At 46.1% G+C, this 15254-nt stretch overlaps 3 protein-coding genes across 3 annotated transcripts; all 3 read right to left on the reverse strand.

Annotated features, from left to right (window-relative positions):
- Positions 1–6791: 6791 nt before the first annotated feature.
- LOC119766212 lies at positions 6792–7385 on the reverse strand. Its single transcript, XM_038250647.1, has 2 exons — positions 7104–7385; positions 6792–7050 (listed from the first exon to the last, which is right to left on the reverse strand). Exons 1-2 carry the CDS (start codon positions 7316–7318, stop codon positions 6792–6794), a joined length of 474 nt encoding a protein of 157 aa, XP_038106575.1. The 5' UTR covers positions 7319–7385.
- Positions 7386–7653: 268 nt separating this feature from the next.
- Positions 7654–12993, reverse strand: LOC119766213. Its single transcript, XM_038250648.1, has one exon. It carries the CDS (start codon positions 12991–12993, stop codon positions 7654–7656), a length of 5340 nt encoding a protein of 1779 aa, XP_038106576.1.
- Positions 12994–13547: 554 nt separating this feature from the next.
- Positions 13548–15151, reverse strand: LOC119767104. The gene is made up of 2 exons (XM_038254754.1): positions 14755–15151; positions 13548–14701 (listed from the first exon to the last, which is right to left on the reverse strand). Exons 1-2 carry the CDS (start codon positions 14967–14969, stop codon positions 14467–14469), a joined length of 450 nt encoding a protein of 149 aa, XP_038110682.1. The 5' UTR covers positions 14970–15151; the 3' UTR covers positions 13548–14466.
- Between the last annotated feature and the right edge of the window lie 103 nt (positions 15152–15254).

Below are 15254 nucleotides of genomic sequence, written 5' to 3' on the forward strand. Positions count from 1 at the left end.
TAAGCCTTCATAAAAATTATTTTAAAAAAACTTTGATCGTTGACGCCTTGCAATTTTTTTTCACTAAATACGCCCCCAAGAAATTATTTCAAAAAAACTTTGATTGTTGACGCCTTGAAAAAAATACTTTCACTAAATAGGCCCTCAAGAAAATATTTAAAAAAATTTTGATCGTTGACGGCTTGAAAAAAAATCAACTGTCACTAAATACGCCCCCAAGAAAATATATAAAAAAAAGCTAAACTAAATACTACTAAATACGCAAACAAGAAAATATAAAAAAGCTTTGATCGCTGACGCCTTAAAAAAAATTAAACTCTCGCTTAATACGCCTTCATAAAAATAATTAAAAAAAACTTTGATCGTTGACGCCTTATAAAAACTTTCAAGGAAATATTTAAAACAAACTTTGATCGTTGACGCCTTGAAAAAAATCAAGAAAATACAAAAAAAGCTTTGATAGCTGACGCCTTGAAAAGAACTAAACTCTCGCTTAATACGCCTTCATTAAAATAATTTAAAAAAACTTTGATCGTTGACGCCTTGCACAAAAACTTGCACTAAATACGCCCTCAAGAAAATATTCAAAAAAAAACTTTGATCGTTGACGGCTTGAACAAAAATTCAACTGTCACTAAATACGCCCTCAAGAAAATATAAAAAAAGCTTCGATCGCTGACGCCTTGAAAAAAAACTAAACTCTCGCTTAATACGCCTTCATAAAAATTATTAAAAAAAAACTTTGATCGTTGACGCCTTGAAATTTTTTTTCACTAAATACGCCCCCAAGAAATTATTTCAAAAAAACTCTTATCGTTGACGGCTTGAAAAAAAATCAACTGTCACTAAATACGCCCTCAAGAAAATATAAAAAAAAACCCCCATTTAATATCACCAGAGGTGAAATCGAGCCTTTCTTGAAAAATGATGAATTTCCGAAAAATATATTGGTGCAATTAAGTTTTCAGAAACATAATGATACCACCCAGTGAGAATTTGACCTAAAGCTTCGAATCTTTTTAGACTAAACCTCGAATGCATTTTTTTTCAGAGGTACATTATGGGTCCTAATTATATTTAATTAAGAAAAACTTATTTGACTGACATTATTAGAAAAAAAAATAAAGGGTACTCAGTCTTTAATGTTACTCTATGATTAACTTTAAAAATATGTATCGTTATTGCGATCTATAATGAGAAGCCAGAAAGAACACCTTTACGCGCAGCGTAAAACGCGCAAGCGTAAATGTGCTGGCGTTTATGCTTCGATTTGACGACTTGTCGATCTTTTGAGCGAGGACGAGCCGGGACTTCAAATTTTATGTTCAGTATATGATTCCGTATAAAACCAGAAATGTAATAGGAAAAAATAGGGTAAACATAAGACGTAAAACACTTATATGGCTATATATATATCTCTGGAAATACATTTTGGAAAAGCTTTAGGCCCAAGCAGTTTATGGCGCATGTTTTCGAATGGATTTTTATTTGAAACTGAATTCTTTTAATTTGATAGTGTTATCTGTAAAATAGTCCAAAAAATACCTCTAAAAATGGCTTTGACCACATTTACTGGTCGAAAATTGTGAATCGAAAAATAAAATGTTCGTCTCCGACCCCACGGCTACAAATCAGAAATATAAAAATTGTGGGTTTTACGAGCGGTTTTCCAATGATGGAAGACACAAATTTTTAAGAGCGGATACAGACATCGCTCAAGTATTTCAGAAAAAGAGCTCTATTTTTATCAGACTTTGAGTTCCGGGTTTCGGGCCAAAATTCAATCGAAAGAACGCATCTAAACCTACAAACTTGACATAGGGTTTTTTTCTGGGACGAATCCTCGCCGTGCACGAATATTTTAAGATTTCTAAGAAAAGCGTTTTTCCAAAAGCAAACCTTAAACCTTTCTTTTGTAAGAAAGGCAAAAAGCTTTGATCGCTGATCCCTTGATAAAAACCAAACTCTCGCTTAATACGCCTTCATATGAATTATTTAAAAAATAAAAACTTTGATCGTTGACGCCTTGAAAAAAACTGAAGTTTAGCTTAATAAGGCCTCATTATAATCTCGAAAAATCGAAATCGCACTAAAATCGGCCAGCTATTTTTATTATAAAGCCTTTGATGAACTGGATAGGCCCTCCTTGATTTTGTTAGTAAAATACTTAGATCGTTATCAGCCAGATCCAAATCCAACTTTGACTATGTACGCCAAAGTTTTTTTTAATAGGGTCATTTCTCCCCAACTGGAAACAAAAAAGTACAAATTCGAAATCTACATTTTCTGATCCTGCTGAAATTTGGCGAAACTGTTTATCATATAAAAACATGAAAAAATCTTCTATTTTTTGGCACTGCTCCAAAGTTTTACGATTTTCGCCAGTTAAAAAAAATAATGTCAAATATTTTGGAAAAAAAATGATATATTCGACAACGAATATTCGACTGCAATTTTTAAAAGAAACTTTACGCTGATTCAATTTAGCGTCATCATTTTGATTAATATCAAACATGGCAGCATTTTGAGCAATTAGAATAAATGATGCAGGGATGGATGTAGGTAAATTCTGCTATGTCGTGGATACAAAAAAGCAAAAATCGACTGTTTTTTTTTTTAACGCTGAATTCTATGGCGTCATCAAATTGTTTATTCGAATCGAACTTTACTTGTTAGGGCAAGTTGAAATCTCTTGAGAATTTCAAATTTGTAATTTGTCAAATTTGTAAGCTTACAAGCTTACAAATTTGAAATTCTCAAGAGATTTCAATTTGCCCTAACAAGTAAAGTTCGATTCGAATAAACAATTTGATGACGCCATAGAATTCAGCGTTTAAAAAAAAAAAGCAGTCGATTTTTGCATTTTTGTATCCACGACATGGCCATTTGAAAACTATAATTTAAAAAAATAGAAAAAAAACGAAACTATTGGCACTACGCCCCCCGGGCATGGCCTTCCTCTAACGTGGGATTTCTGCTCCAGCGCCTCTGACGAGACAGGAGAAACCGGGACCGACGTTTTACTTCACCATCCGATAGAAGCTCAGTGGATAAGGCGGGAATCGAACCCGCGTCTCATAGCATCATCGGGATCGGCAGCCGAAGCCGCTACCCCTGCGCCACGAGACCCACCCAATTTAAAAAAATAGATGAAAATCGTAAAACTTTGGGGCGGTGCCAAAAAGATGGGATTATGCATGTTTCGATAGGATAAACAGCTCCGCTAAATTTTAGGCATGTTCAGAAAAAGTCATTTTCGAGTGGCGTGAAATGGCCTCGTAAGCAATTGTATGGGCAGCTGTCAAACTTCTATGGAAACTTGTACGGACAAATCAATGTTTTTTTGACGATATTATCTAAATGTGATTGATTCGAAAATGTTTAAAAATGTTATTGTGTGATATGACTAGAAATCTGGTAAGTTTGGTACGAAAACTTTTTGTTGATTTTGATTTTCCAAAAACTTTATGAGCTTATAGTTTGGGTTTTAAATAACAACTTTGCTGAAAACATCAAAGAGATACGTCTACATCGCATTAATTTTTTTTTTCAAACTAAAATCAAACTAAGGGATTATTGTCTGTGCCAAAGCAAATCTCGCTGATGTCTTCGGCAAACTTGTTCCTTAAAACACAAACTATAAGCTCATGATATGTTTGAAGAATAAAATAAAACGGCGAAAACCAAAACGCATAGATTAAACGAGTTGATTTCCATTTTGAATTAATTTGGCTTGAGATGCTCGAGTTCGTTACCAATCTGGCTTAAGCTGTGTAAAGATAAAAAATGCCGTCCTGTAAAATTTTCTCCAAAAAATTAGGGGCAAAACAAATTACTGAAGAGAAAAAAATAATTGAAAACAAAACAATCTAAACTATCAAGGATTCAATAACGTTATTTCAATATTTTCTATCACATAGAAAATATTGATGTGATAATAATATATGCAAGAATAACAATATTTTCATGAACTTATTGATGTTTAGATATTTTTTTAGCATTACTGCTACAATATATAAATCAAATTTCACGTTTTTGTTTGGTACGCATTTGTTGACTGTATACGCCCTTCCTATAACACACACACACACCCCTAACGCCTTATGGGGGGAAACACCCCCCATTGAAGAATCCTGGATACGGGCCTGCGGGCGTCGGCGAGCCTTCCGAGCAACGATGCTATGAGAAGGTCTTTCTGGTTAACACAAAAAATCACTCAGACACAGTTATTTTGCTCCACTCGACGATCCAAATTGTCAGTGCGTCTTTCGATCATTATATAGAAATGGCTTTTTCACCGCAAAAAAAATAAAACCTTATTCGAAAAATTTAAACACAATCAACCCGACGCCGTGCCTTCCGATCAACGATGATATAGGAAGGGCTTTCAATATCACAAAAAATCACTTTCCGAATATTTTTTTACGACCACGCGCAAACCACGCGCTTTTTTTGCCAATTATGCACTCTTGCTGAGATATTGGCATGCAGGTTTTAAAAACAGGAAAATTGATGTTTGCTAATGGTACGTTCGTTTGAGGGCTAGTTCCGCACTGAGTGCCGCACTCAGAGCTGTCAAAGTGTTTGTTTGAAGAAACTAGCGCGAGTGTCGCACGAGTTTCGCCGCCATCTTGGAACTGAAAGTGCGAGTGCCGCACTCGATTTATTTCTAGTTTCGTGCGGGTTTCTCGCACACCAACAGGTGATGTTTGTAAACATCGAAATCAGCTGTTTATTCAAAACAAGCTGATTTTGTTTCTGTCATACGACTGCTGAGGAAACTGATTTTGTTAAAGTTTTCGATTGTTGATTGGTGGACAAGTTGGTGGCTTGATCGGACAATAATTTAATTTGGGTAAGTTTTACATTACACCGGAACAATTTTCAGTTGTTTAATAATTTTAATTATTACTTTCAGGTGGCCAAGCGGAAACCATCCCGTAGAAGCAACTTTTGCTGATGTACGTCAAGAAGGAGTACAAGCGATGCCGTTTCCGGGAACGGTTTCATCCGGACGGACGACGACCGGTCAAGATTCGCAAGAAGGACAGCTAGGCACCGTGATCGGTCGTTCGGTTGTTCCTTCTGGCAAAATGTGTGGTGATTACAACAGTACAAGTGCAATATCAAGCCTATCAACTCGTCGAGTCGGAAGAAATGCCTGAGTGGATGATCCTTCAAAGACTATCGCTGAATCTGGTGCTGATGCCAACCTGGCACACTCCTGAAACCTAATGGCGAACATGCTGCCGAGCTGACCGAGTGCGGAATCGCGAGCTACGACGCACTTCCGACAGGATCGAAGGATAATCACGAACATTCTCGGCGATTCTAACGAACAAGTGAATCAATAAAACCAGAGAAAATGTGTATTTTGTGAACTGTATAGTGTAAAAAAATCAGTGTTGCGATTTTGAGCGCTCATCCGCTCATGAGCGAGCATTTTTCGCTCATTCGTGAGGAGGAGCGTGACGCGAGCTAGCTCACGTTTGCTCGTGCTCGTGTTTGCTCATTTATTTTATGAGCGAAAATGCTCATTGCTCGCGCTCATTTTTGCTCATTGAGCAAAATGAGCGGCATTTTTTTACCTGTAACGGGTCTCGTGGCGCAGGGGTAGCGGCTTCGGCTGCCGATCCCGATGATGCTATGAGACGCGGGTTCGATTCCCGCCTTATCCACTGAGCTTCTATCGGATGGTGAAGTAAAACGTCGGTCCCGGTTTCTCCTGTCTCGTCAGAGGCGCTGGAGCAGAAATCCCACGTTAGAGGAAGGCCATGCCCCGGGGGGCGTAGTGCCAATAGTTTCGTTTTCGGTTAAACGACAATTACTTTTTTTTTCAGCAGAGCTTTGAGGTTGTTTTTTTTTTAAATGGAGGCTTGAATAGGATAATCTTAATAATATTGGATGAAGTTATTTGTCATATTTTTTGTTTTGAAACTTATTTTGGAGTCAGAATTAAGGGGTTAAGGTGTTACATTAAGATCTGTACACAGTAAAAAACCATAGAAATATTACATCTGGGAAGTACGTCTTTTATGTTAGAAAAATGCGTAATTTTACTTCTGAAAATGTGTAATTTTACCACTTTTCTGGTGTAATGCAACTTTTTCAGTCTAAATCGAGGTAAAATTATAACATTCAAGAGGTAATATTCAACCTTACAAAATTACACCATCCAAATGTACAGTTTTTTTACTGTGTACAAAAATAATTCGATTAATAAAAAAAAGTTGATAATAGAGTGACACGTGAAAGTGAACTGTTTAATAAAGCTGAAAAGTATCTTTTAAGGAACACAAATATGTTTTCTTGGTAATAAATTACGTAATTTTTTAATCGTGAATGTTTTGAAGTCTGGGCACCTCATCTTGTTTAATCAATTATTTGTAAATAATTTAGCATAATAAATGTCAATTCTGTGTCTTACATGAATTTCAATAAACTATATTATTTAAAGGAGTCTATTTCAAATAAATAAATAAATAAATGAGAAATGAGTCTGGCCACAAGTAAAATTATGTTTTAATATAAAAAAAAATTATTGTCTTCTGTTAACAGCTTATTTAAGACCTAAAAATGCAGTTCCTTGAAAGTTTAGTCTAATTATGAAAGTTAAAATGATAAACTAAAAAGTGTGCCTGGAATTCTAAGTTATTGTGTCTTGAATGCAAATCAGCAATTTTTCATTGATCGGGTATTTAATAAAAACTAGCATTTCCAATTATAAAACTCTGAAAAAAATACTAGGCTGACAATATTAGATGAGTACATGCCTCTTTTTCGTGATGAAATTATCTCAGGAAATTGAAAATCGGTTGATCTTCTGTTCGTTGCGGGGGTGGATGCTTCGATGCGCTGCGGTTGTTGTTCGACGGCGTGCCGCCGACGTCGGTTGTCGGTTCGTCTGTCTGCTTGCTTGCTGCTGTTAATCTGCGATGATCTGCTGAACGCAAAGCCACCGTGCGTGGGTGGCGCCGTGCGTGATCTGCTGCTCTGCTATCTGATGCGATCGGTGACGCCGGCGTCGGCGTCGATGCGATGCGAGACTCCCTAATCAGATGAGAGGGTGCTTTTTAATCAGTTAAATTATATTCAAAAACGACTTGCCTGAACTGGGGGAGACCTCCGTGGCCTCCCCCGACGCCTCCTGGCGTCGCTGTTGACCCTCAGCGGTTACCGACACGATGGTTCTTCGGGTGTACAGATGCTGCGATGACGGGGGTTGGCTCCATCGGGCTGCGATTGGGAACGAGCTGGCCAAGCTCGCTGCTGGTCGTCGCAGATGGAACCGGGAGGACGTCTCCTCCGCTGTTGTCATCGTGTGCGTGTGTGTACCTCGAAGAGTTCCAAACGTGGAACAGAAGTTAGCTGAGTTCAAACAGTGGGAGCAGTCGTTGCGACTAAAATGGCGCTGTGCGCCGCTATTATCCGTAACCGTAAACTGTGCTGGGTTTTTGCCAGCTAGATCGCAAGCAAACCACCACCGAAACCGATCTTTTTGACGGCCTCCGAGCGCAGAACGACCCGCAGGTCTGGGCGCAGACAGGGTGGCGACTCTGGAGGAAAAAGATTCGGTGAACTTTTTGAAATTCAAAACAACACATAACTTAACTGGTGTGCGGAGGCCTTTCGACCTCCGCCGTTGGAGGAGTCCTAGTTCTCCCCTTGCGCGGTAGAAAGGTTGTCACGGATCGGCAGAATGCAGATCTTAGAGATCGCACGCTGATAGCTACCGTCCTTTGTGCGCACCGTGACGACACGGATGTTGCCGTCAATTCCCGGGTGGATATCGGAAACGCGTCCGAGCTGCCACTTCAACGGCGGGAGGTTCTCGTCCTTCAGCAGGACCATGGTTCCGACTGCGACGTTGTCTTTCTGCTTTGTCCACTTCGTGCGGTTATGCAGGTCCGACAGGTAGAGGTTGGACCACTTCTTCCAGAGCTGCTGCGTGTACCGCTGGACGGTTTGCCAGGCCGACAATCTGTTCTCGGGAATGTGGTCGAGGTTTGGTTCTGGAATCGCAGTGAGTGGACGCTGGATCAGGAAGTGTCCTGGAATCAGCGCTTCGAAGTCTGCGGGGTCGTTGCTGAGCGGCGTGAGCGGTCGCGAGTTGAGGATCGCTTCAATCTGGACCAGCACAGTCTGGAACTCGTCGTACAGCAGGGTGTGCAGCCCGATCGTACGTTTGAACAGCAACTTGAAGCTCTTCACTGCGGACTCCCAGAGGCCGCCGAAGTTCGGCGAGCGAGCGGGAATGAACTTAAATTCGATGCTGTCGTTCGCTGTTTCGCGGATGATCTCCTCTTCGAACTGCTGACTTAGGAACAGCTTGGCGAGTTCGCTCAGCTCACGTCTTGCGCCGACGAAGTTCTTGGCGTTGTCGCACATGACCAGCTTCGGTTTGCCACGCCGGGCAGTGAACCGTTTGAGGGCCGCCAGAAATGCCTGCGTCGTTAGGTCTGCTGCTAGTTCTAGGTGAACGGCCTTGGTGACCAGGCAGACGAAGATGGCAACGAAGCACTTCACTGGACGAGCTCGGCGTTGCGGGTACGCGACCTGAAAAGGTCCGCAGTAGTCAACTCCGACTCGTGCGAACGGTGTGCACGGAGTGACTCGTTCGGGCGGCAGATCCGCCATGAGCTGGTCCAGAACCTTCGGCTTGACACGGAAGCAATCGACACACTTGTGGATCACCTCGCGAACGAGGTTGCGGATGTTGATCGGCCAAAACCGTTCACGCACAGCAGAGATCAACAGTTGTTGTCCAGCGTGAAACATGGTCTCGTGATAGTGTGTGACGATAAGCTTCGTGAACGGATGACGATGGTCGAGAATGTACGGATGCTTTCGGTTGTCCGAGACTGCGGCGTGCTGCAACCGGCCGCCGACGCACAGGATTCCATCGACGATTCTTGGGTTCAGCGCAGCGATGCGGGAGTTGTTTGGAATCGCGCGATCTCTGGACAGAGCATCGTACTCTTCCGGGAAGCATTCTCGTTGAGCGAGGCGCACCAGCTTCTTCAAAGCGACCTCGAGCTCTTCAGCCGTCAACGGACCAACTCTGCGACAGTGCTTGTTCGCCGCACGGCTGTTAAAACAGAAGCGGCAGATTACAGCGGTCGTCCGTATTGTCACGGTGTACGACGAATTCGCTGTAAACAGTCTGCAGGGCTCGGCGTCATGTGCAACTACAGCGACAGCGTTGTGTTCCTCCAGTTCTTCGTGGTCGAAGTCTGCTGCGTTCGGCACTTGAGCGTGCGGCCAGTGCTGGTGGTCGAGACTCAGCCAATCGGGTCCGCTGAACCAAAGCTTTGAGTACTGCAGCTGCATCGGTGTCATGCCGCGAGAAATGATGTCAGCTGGGTTCTCTATTCCGGGCACATGGTCCCAAGACCCGCTCTCTGTCAGGTGTTGAATCTCGGACACACGGTTGGCCACGAACTGGTTCCATCTGGACGGCAGTGACGCAAGCCAGCAGCGTACGATCATGGAATCCGTCCAGAAAAACGCTTTGCCTCGGAAGTTAATGGCGTTGGCCACTTTCTCGTACAGATGCGCCAGCAGCAGAGCGGACGCCAGCTCCAGGCGGGGAATCGACTGCTTACGCTTCTTCTTCTTCAGGTTCTCGAGCGGTGCGATGCGGGATTTGGAGGCCAGCAAGCGGACGGTGACGTCGCCGTTGGCCGAAACGGTTCGGATGTAGATGCACGCACCATAAGCGTTGACTGAAGCATCGCAGAACCCGTGAAGCTGCACATTCTGGTCATCTGCACCTGTGCCAATCCAGCGGGGTATCGACATGCTGTCTAGACCGGCTAGATTTCTGCGGTATTCTCGCCAGTACTCCTGCAGATCTTCTGGCAGAGCGGCGTCCCAATCCAGTTCCATGCGCCACAGCTTCTGCACGAAGATTTTTGTTTGGACGACGACAGGACCGATCAACCCGTACGGGTCGAAGATCATGGCCATGTCTGAGGCCACGACACGCTTCGTGATCACGGCAACGTCGTTCCACTTTGGCGATCTGAAACGGAAACAGTCCGTACTGGGCTCCCAGACGAGCCCGAGCGTCTTGACGGTTGCGTCAGACGTGTCCAGTTCTAGCAGAGTCCGCTCGTCGCGAAGATGTTCCGGGACGTCGAGCAGGATGTCTCGGGAGTTTGAGTGCCACTTTCGCAACGAGAATCCGCCAGATTCCATCAGATCGACCATTTCGGCGACTAGCTCTTTTCCTTCAGCGAACGTGTGCGCACCTGCCAACATGTCGTCAACGTAGAAGTCACGTTTGAGGACCTTGGCAGCGGATGGGTGCGTCTTTTCTCCGATCTCACCGAGTTTTTGCAAGCACTTGGTCGCTAAATACGGCGCAGACGCCGTTCCGTACGTGACAGTGGTCAACTCGTAGATTCGGATGGGTTCGTCCACATTGTCTCTCCAAACAATTCTCTGCAGTGTCTGGTCGTCAGGCTGGACGCGAATCATACGGTACATCTTGGCGATGTCAGCGACGATGGCAACAGCGTGGAGTCGAAAGCGTAGCGCAATGTCCAGTAAATCGTCCTGCACAACTGGCGCATCGTTCAGAGCAACTCCGGTAGACGTGCGACACGAAGCATCAAACACCACGCGGAGCTTCGTAGTGGTGCTGTCCGGCCTCAAGACGCAGTGGTGTGGCAGGTAATACGCTAACTCTCCCCCGGCCGTGTCGCCGGCAACCCGTTTCATGTGTCCCATGGCTTCGTATTCGTGAATAAAATCACTGTACTGTTGTTTCAGGTCTGGATTCGCTGACAGCCGCTTCTCCAGTCCGAGGAAGCGTTTGATGGCTGTTGATCTGGACTCACCGAGACGCTGGACAGCATACTTCTTCTTGGGCAGCGTCACAACAAATCTGCCAGTTTCGTCACGAACCGTCGTCTCCTCGAACAGCTGCTCGCACGTGGATTCTTCGATCGAGTGCGTGCTCTTGGTGCGGCACGTTTCCAGTTCCCAAAATCTGGTCAGCAGCTCGTCGATTGCCGCGACGGATACGAGAGACGTCGATTCTGGAACGTTGCCGGGAAGCCGGCCGGAAATGATCCAACCGAACACCGTGTTGTGCAGCGTGGGACCGTCTGCAGCTGGTTTCACCCGTTCGTCCGTCAGCAAGTCCATGTAAAACTCGGCACCGATAATGACGTCCACTGGACCGGTTTTGTGGAACTCCGGATCAGCCAGGAACATCCAGTCGGGCAGCTGAATTGTAGACGGGTCGATGTACGACGTCGGCAACGAGATGTTGAGCTTGGGCAGGACGTGGAACTGCATTTCCGACTCGTACGCTGAAATCTGATCAGAACGCGGACCGACATCTGCACGCACGAGCTGCGTCGACACGCAACACGACGTTCCGATCCCTTGGATCGGCAAATACGACGATTGTCGCACGAATTTGAGTCGTCGCGAGAACTCTCTGGTCATCAGACAGTGCTGCGAGCACGAGTCAAGAAGCGCACGCGCTAGCAGCGTGTTTCCGAAGCGGTCTTTAATGCGGATGAGCGCGGTTGACAGGATGATGTTGTGTGTGGGCGTGACGGGTAGTGCAACGTAGTTTTGGCTAGTGGTTTGTGGCTGTGTGGTTTGAGAGTCTGTAGTCTGTAGGTTAGTCGGATTAGCAGGTGCATTGTTGGCTGGAGTGTGTGTTGTCTGATTTGTGTTCTGTGGTCTGGGTTGTTGTCGCTGTACTGAGGTCGTCGCGGTCGGTCTCGACTGCTGTTGTGGAACGGAGGATCTCATCTGATCGTTGTGCAGCATCGAGTGGTGTTTCTGGTGACAGTGGTGGCAAGTTCCTCCTTCGCACGTCCGCGGGTAATGTCCAGGCTTCAGGCAGTTTCTGCACAGCTTGTTTCTCGTAACAGCGTCGTTGCGCTCCGAGATCGTCATCTTCTGGAACTTGAAGCACCGGAACGGGGTGTGCCACGGGCCGCTGCAAAACTGACACTGATTGCTGCTCCGCACAGCAGTGTGACAGACCGCTGTCTTCGGAGGGCGCTGTTCCGACGATTTCGCTTTCGCTCGTTTGATCGACTGAAGAACCGAACAGTGGCCGCGCAGGTACTCCAGTAGAGCCTTGTAGGTTGGGACTTCCTTGCTGTTGTGGTGGGTCTCCCAATTCCTAAGCGTGGCCGAGTCCAGCTTTGAGCACAGGACGTGCGCCATAACCGTACTCCAGTTGGCAGTATTTTCACCCATCTTGTCCAGCATCTGCAGATTTTTCTCAAACTCACCGAGCAGGTGGCTGAGACCGTCGTACGACTCCTTGGTCAGCGGTTCCAGATCCAGAATGACATCGAGGTGGGCTTTCACGATCAGCTTCTTGTTTCCGTACTCCTCCTCCAGCGCGGACCAAGCGACGGAGTAGTTTTCTTCCGACAGGTCGATGCCACTGATCTCCAGCAACGCAGGACCAGAAAGAGACGATTGGAGGTAGGTGAACTTGTCCATCGATGTCAGCTTCGAGTTCCGGTGGATGAGACTCTTGAAGGTGTCACGGAAGGTCACCCACTCGCGCAGATTTCCGCTGAAGTTCGGCAGATGAATGTCAGGCAGCTTGACGCGCAACGGAAACGAGGTATCCGCATCACCAACACTTGGAATAGTCTGCGCGACATCCTTGACCGGCCGCTTCGCAATCAGCATCGCCTTGATCTTGCAGAATTTGTTGTCGAACTCCTGCACCACCTGTAGATTGGCCTCTTCACGATGTGACACGACCTCCTGCTTGACCTTCGGCTCCGCATCCGCGTACTTGGCCGCATCCTTTTCTTCCAGCAGCAATTCCAGCTTCGTCCGTAGGTCCGTGAACTCCTGGTACACGTCGTTCAGCATTCCGAGTCGAACTTCCAGCTGGCACTCGTGTTCTTCCGCCTTGTAGTGCTCGACGAACTGATTCAGCACCTCCAGCTTGTTCAGCAGGAATTCCTGCTTCTTCCGCAAAGTCTGCAGATCGCCCATCGTGACCACTGATCGCCAACTGAATAACATCCACTTTCACTTTCAGATTCACCGGAAACAGACAGATCGACTCGACGTTCCACGACGCGACCGCGCAAGACAGATTGCGAACTGTACGACCCAGTATTGACAGCAGCGACAGGGGAATCGACCAGGGAATTCCAGAGGACCAGACAGAACAACACAACACTCATGCAACCTGACCAGACTTATAAAAACTCTCGTGCAATTTTATTTTGTAAGCCAACTTTATTTTCGTCCGCAAAAGAGCCAAATTAACCGAGCCACCTCACTACGTGCAAATACTCTCCTGTATCTCCGTATTGATCCGTGAAATCCGTCCCGAAAGCTCCAGGCGCCAATCAATCACCGACTCGAACGATGACGTCAGCCAACCGGTTGAGATGGTGACGTCGCGACGCTTGCCAAAGCGCGCGCACACCGTGAGTCGCCGTGAGTTCCGCGATGGCGAAATCTTCTTCACAGCACTGCACTGATCGCCGCCGCTTTTGTTCAAGACGAACAATTCACTTTTGTATGCACAATTGTGCCACTGTTCAGCTCCGCTTTTTGGGATTTTTTCCGCACTTTTTAGCACTGCCCAAATGTTCGCGCGTGTGGTCGGTTCGGGGATTTCGGACACTAATCATAAACCGTTTAGCACTGATTAAAACAATTTATTGCGCGAACAGAAACTACACAATTTATTCTTAAACGCGTAGCTGTCTGGCGTAGTCAACGGTTTATTTAAGACTATACTCTAACAGGGACAGTACATGAGAAGCGAGCCGGGGAGAGATCTAAAAGAGCGAGGATCACCTCTGCTCACTCTGCTCACTTCAGGGACAGACAGGGACGGAATAACATTTATTTGTGGATCACATTTAGGCTGGTACAATTTGGAATTTGATCTCTCGCGCGATCATACCGGCCGCCTTGGAATCACTCTGATTCAAACATTCTTCTCGCTGTTACAACTACTACTACAATTCCCACTGATTTGTTTTGGTTCTGTTCCTTATCTCATATCCGTTATCTTCGTCACTTATGTACTACTTCTACTGTATCTATTGTTACCTTAGGTCAAGTCAGATTTTTTGTTTGCTTATATACTACGATCGCGGCTGCGGCCGTCGATCGAACACGGACAATAGATATTGTTCTTCTGCTGGACTGTAAACATCGTGCATTTCGCTGCAGTCGAAAATGCATCGATTTCGCCACGGATTTGCTGCTTTCTGGACAGGACTGGACCTTGGACCATCAATCAGGATGCCGCGCTGCTGCTGGGGACACTTTTGGGGTTGATTGGTGTCGTGGTGCGCTGCAAAACGCTGATTTTGTCGTTCTTTCAGGTGCTGTTTCATGATGGTGTCGATCGACAGCAGGTCGACCTTGAACTTGAGCTGGAACTGGGATGTGCTGCTACCGTCTGCTGGTGTTGTTTTGAAATGCTTGCTCTGCTCGATCGGTTTAATCGTCTGCTAGTTGCGGGGGTGGATGCTTCGATGTGCTGCGGTTGTTCTTCGACAGCGTGCCGCCGACGTCGGTTGTCGGTTCGTCTGTCTGCTTGCTTGCTGCTGTTAATCTGCGATGATCTGCTGAACGCAAAGCCACCGTGCGTGGGTGGCGCCGTGCGTGATCTGCTGCTCTGCTATCTGATGCGATCGGTGACGCCGGCGTCGGCGTCGATGCGATGCGAGACTCCCTAATCAGATGAGAGGGTGCTTTTTAATCAGTTAAATTATATTCAAAAACGACTTGCCTGAACTGGGGGAGACCTCCGTGGCCTCCCCCGACGCCTCCTGGCGTCGCTGTTGACCCTCAGCGGTTACCGACACGATGGTTCTTCGGGTGTACAGATGCTGCGATGACGGGGGTTGGCTCCATCGGGTTGCGATTGGGAACGAGCTGGCCAAGTTCGCTGCTGGTCGTCGCAGATGGAACCGGGAGGACGTCTCCTCCGCTGTTGTCATCGTGAACGTGTGTGTACCTCGAAGAGTTCCAAACGTGGAACAGAATTAGCTGAGTTCAGATTTGGGAGCAGTCTTTTCGAATGAAATGGCGCTGTGCGCCGCTGTTATCCGTAACCGTGCTGTGCTGGAAATTGTCCAGCGAAATCGCAAGCAAACATCCTTCATGCAAACCATCACCGAAACAAAACAGGTTACCTCAGAGCATTTCGGAAGTTCCGATCTTTTTGACGGCCTCCGAGCGCAGAACGACCCGCAGGTCTGGGCGCAGACAGGGTGGCGACTCTG

Source organism: Culex quinquefasciatus, chromosome 2 (genome assembly GCF_015732765.1).
Source record: "Culex quinquefasciatus strain JHB chromosome 2, VPISU_Cqui_1.0_pri_paternal, whole genome shotgun sequence".
Lineage (NCBI taxonomy): Eukaryota > Metazoa > Arthropoda > Insecta > Diptera > Culicidae > Culex > Culex quinquefasciatus.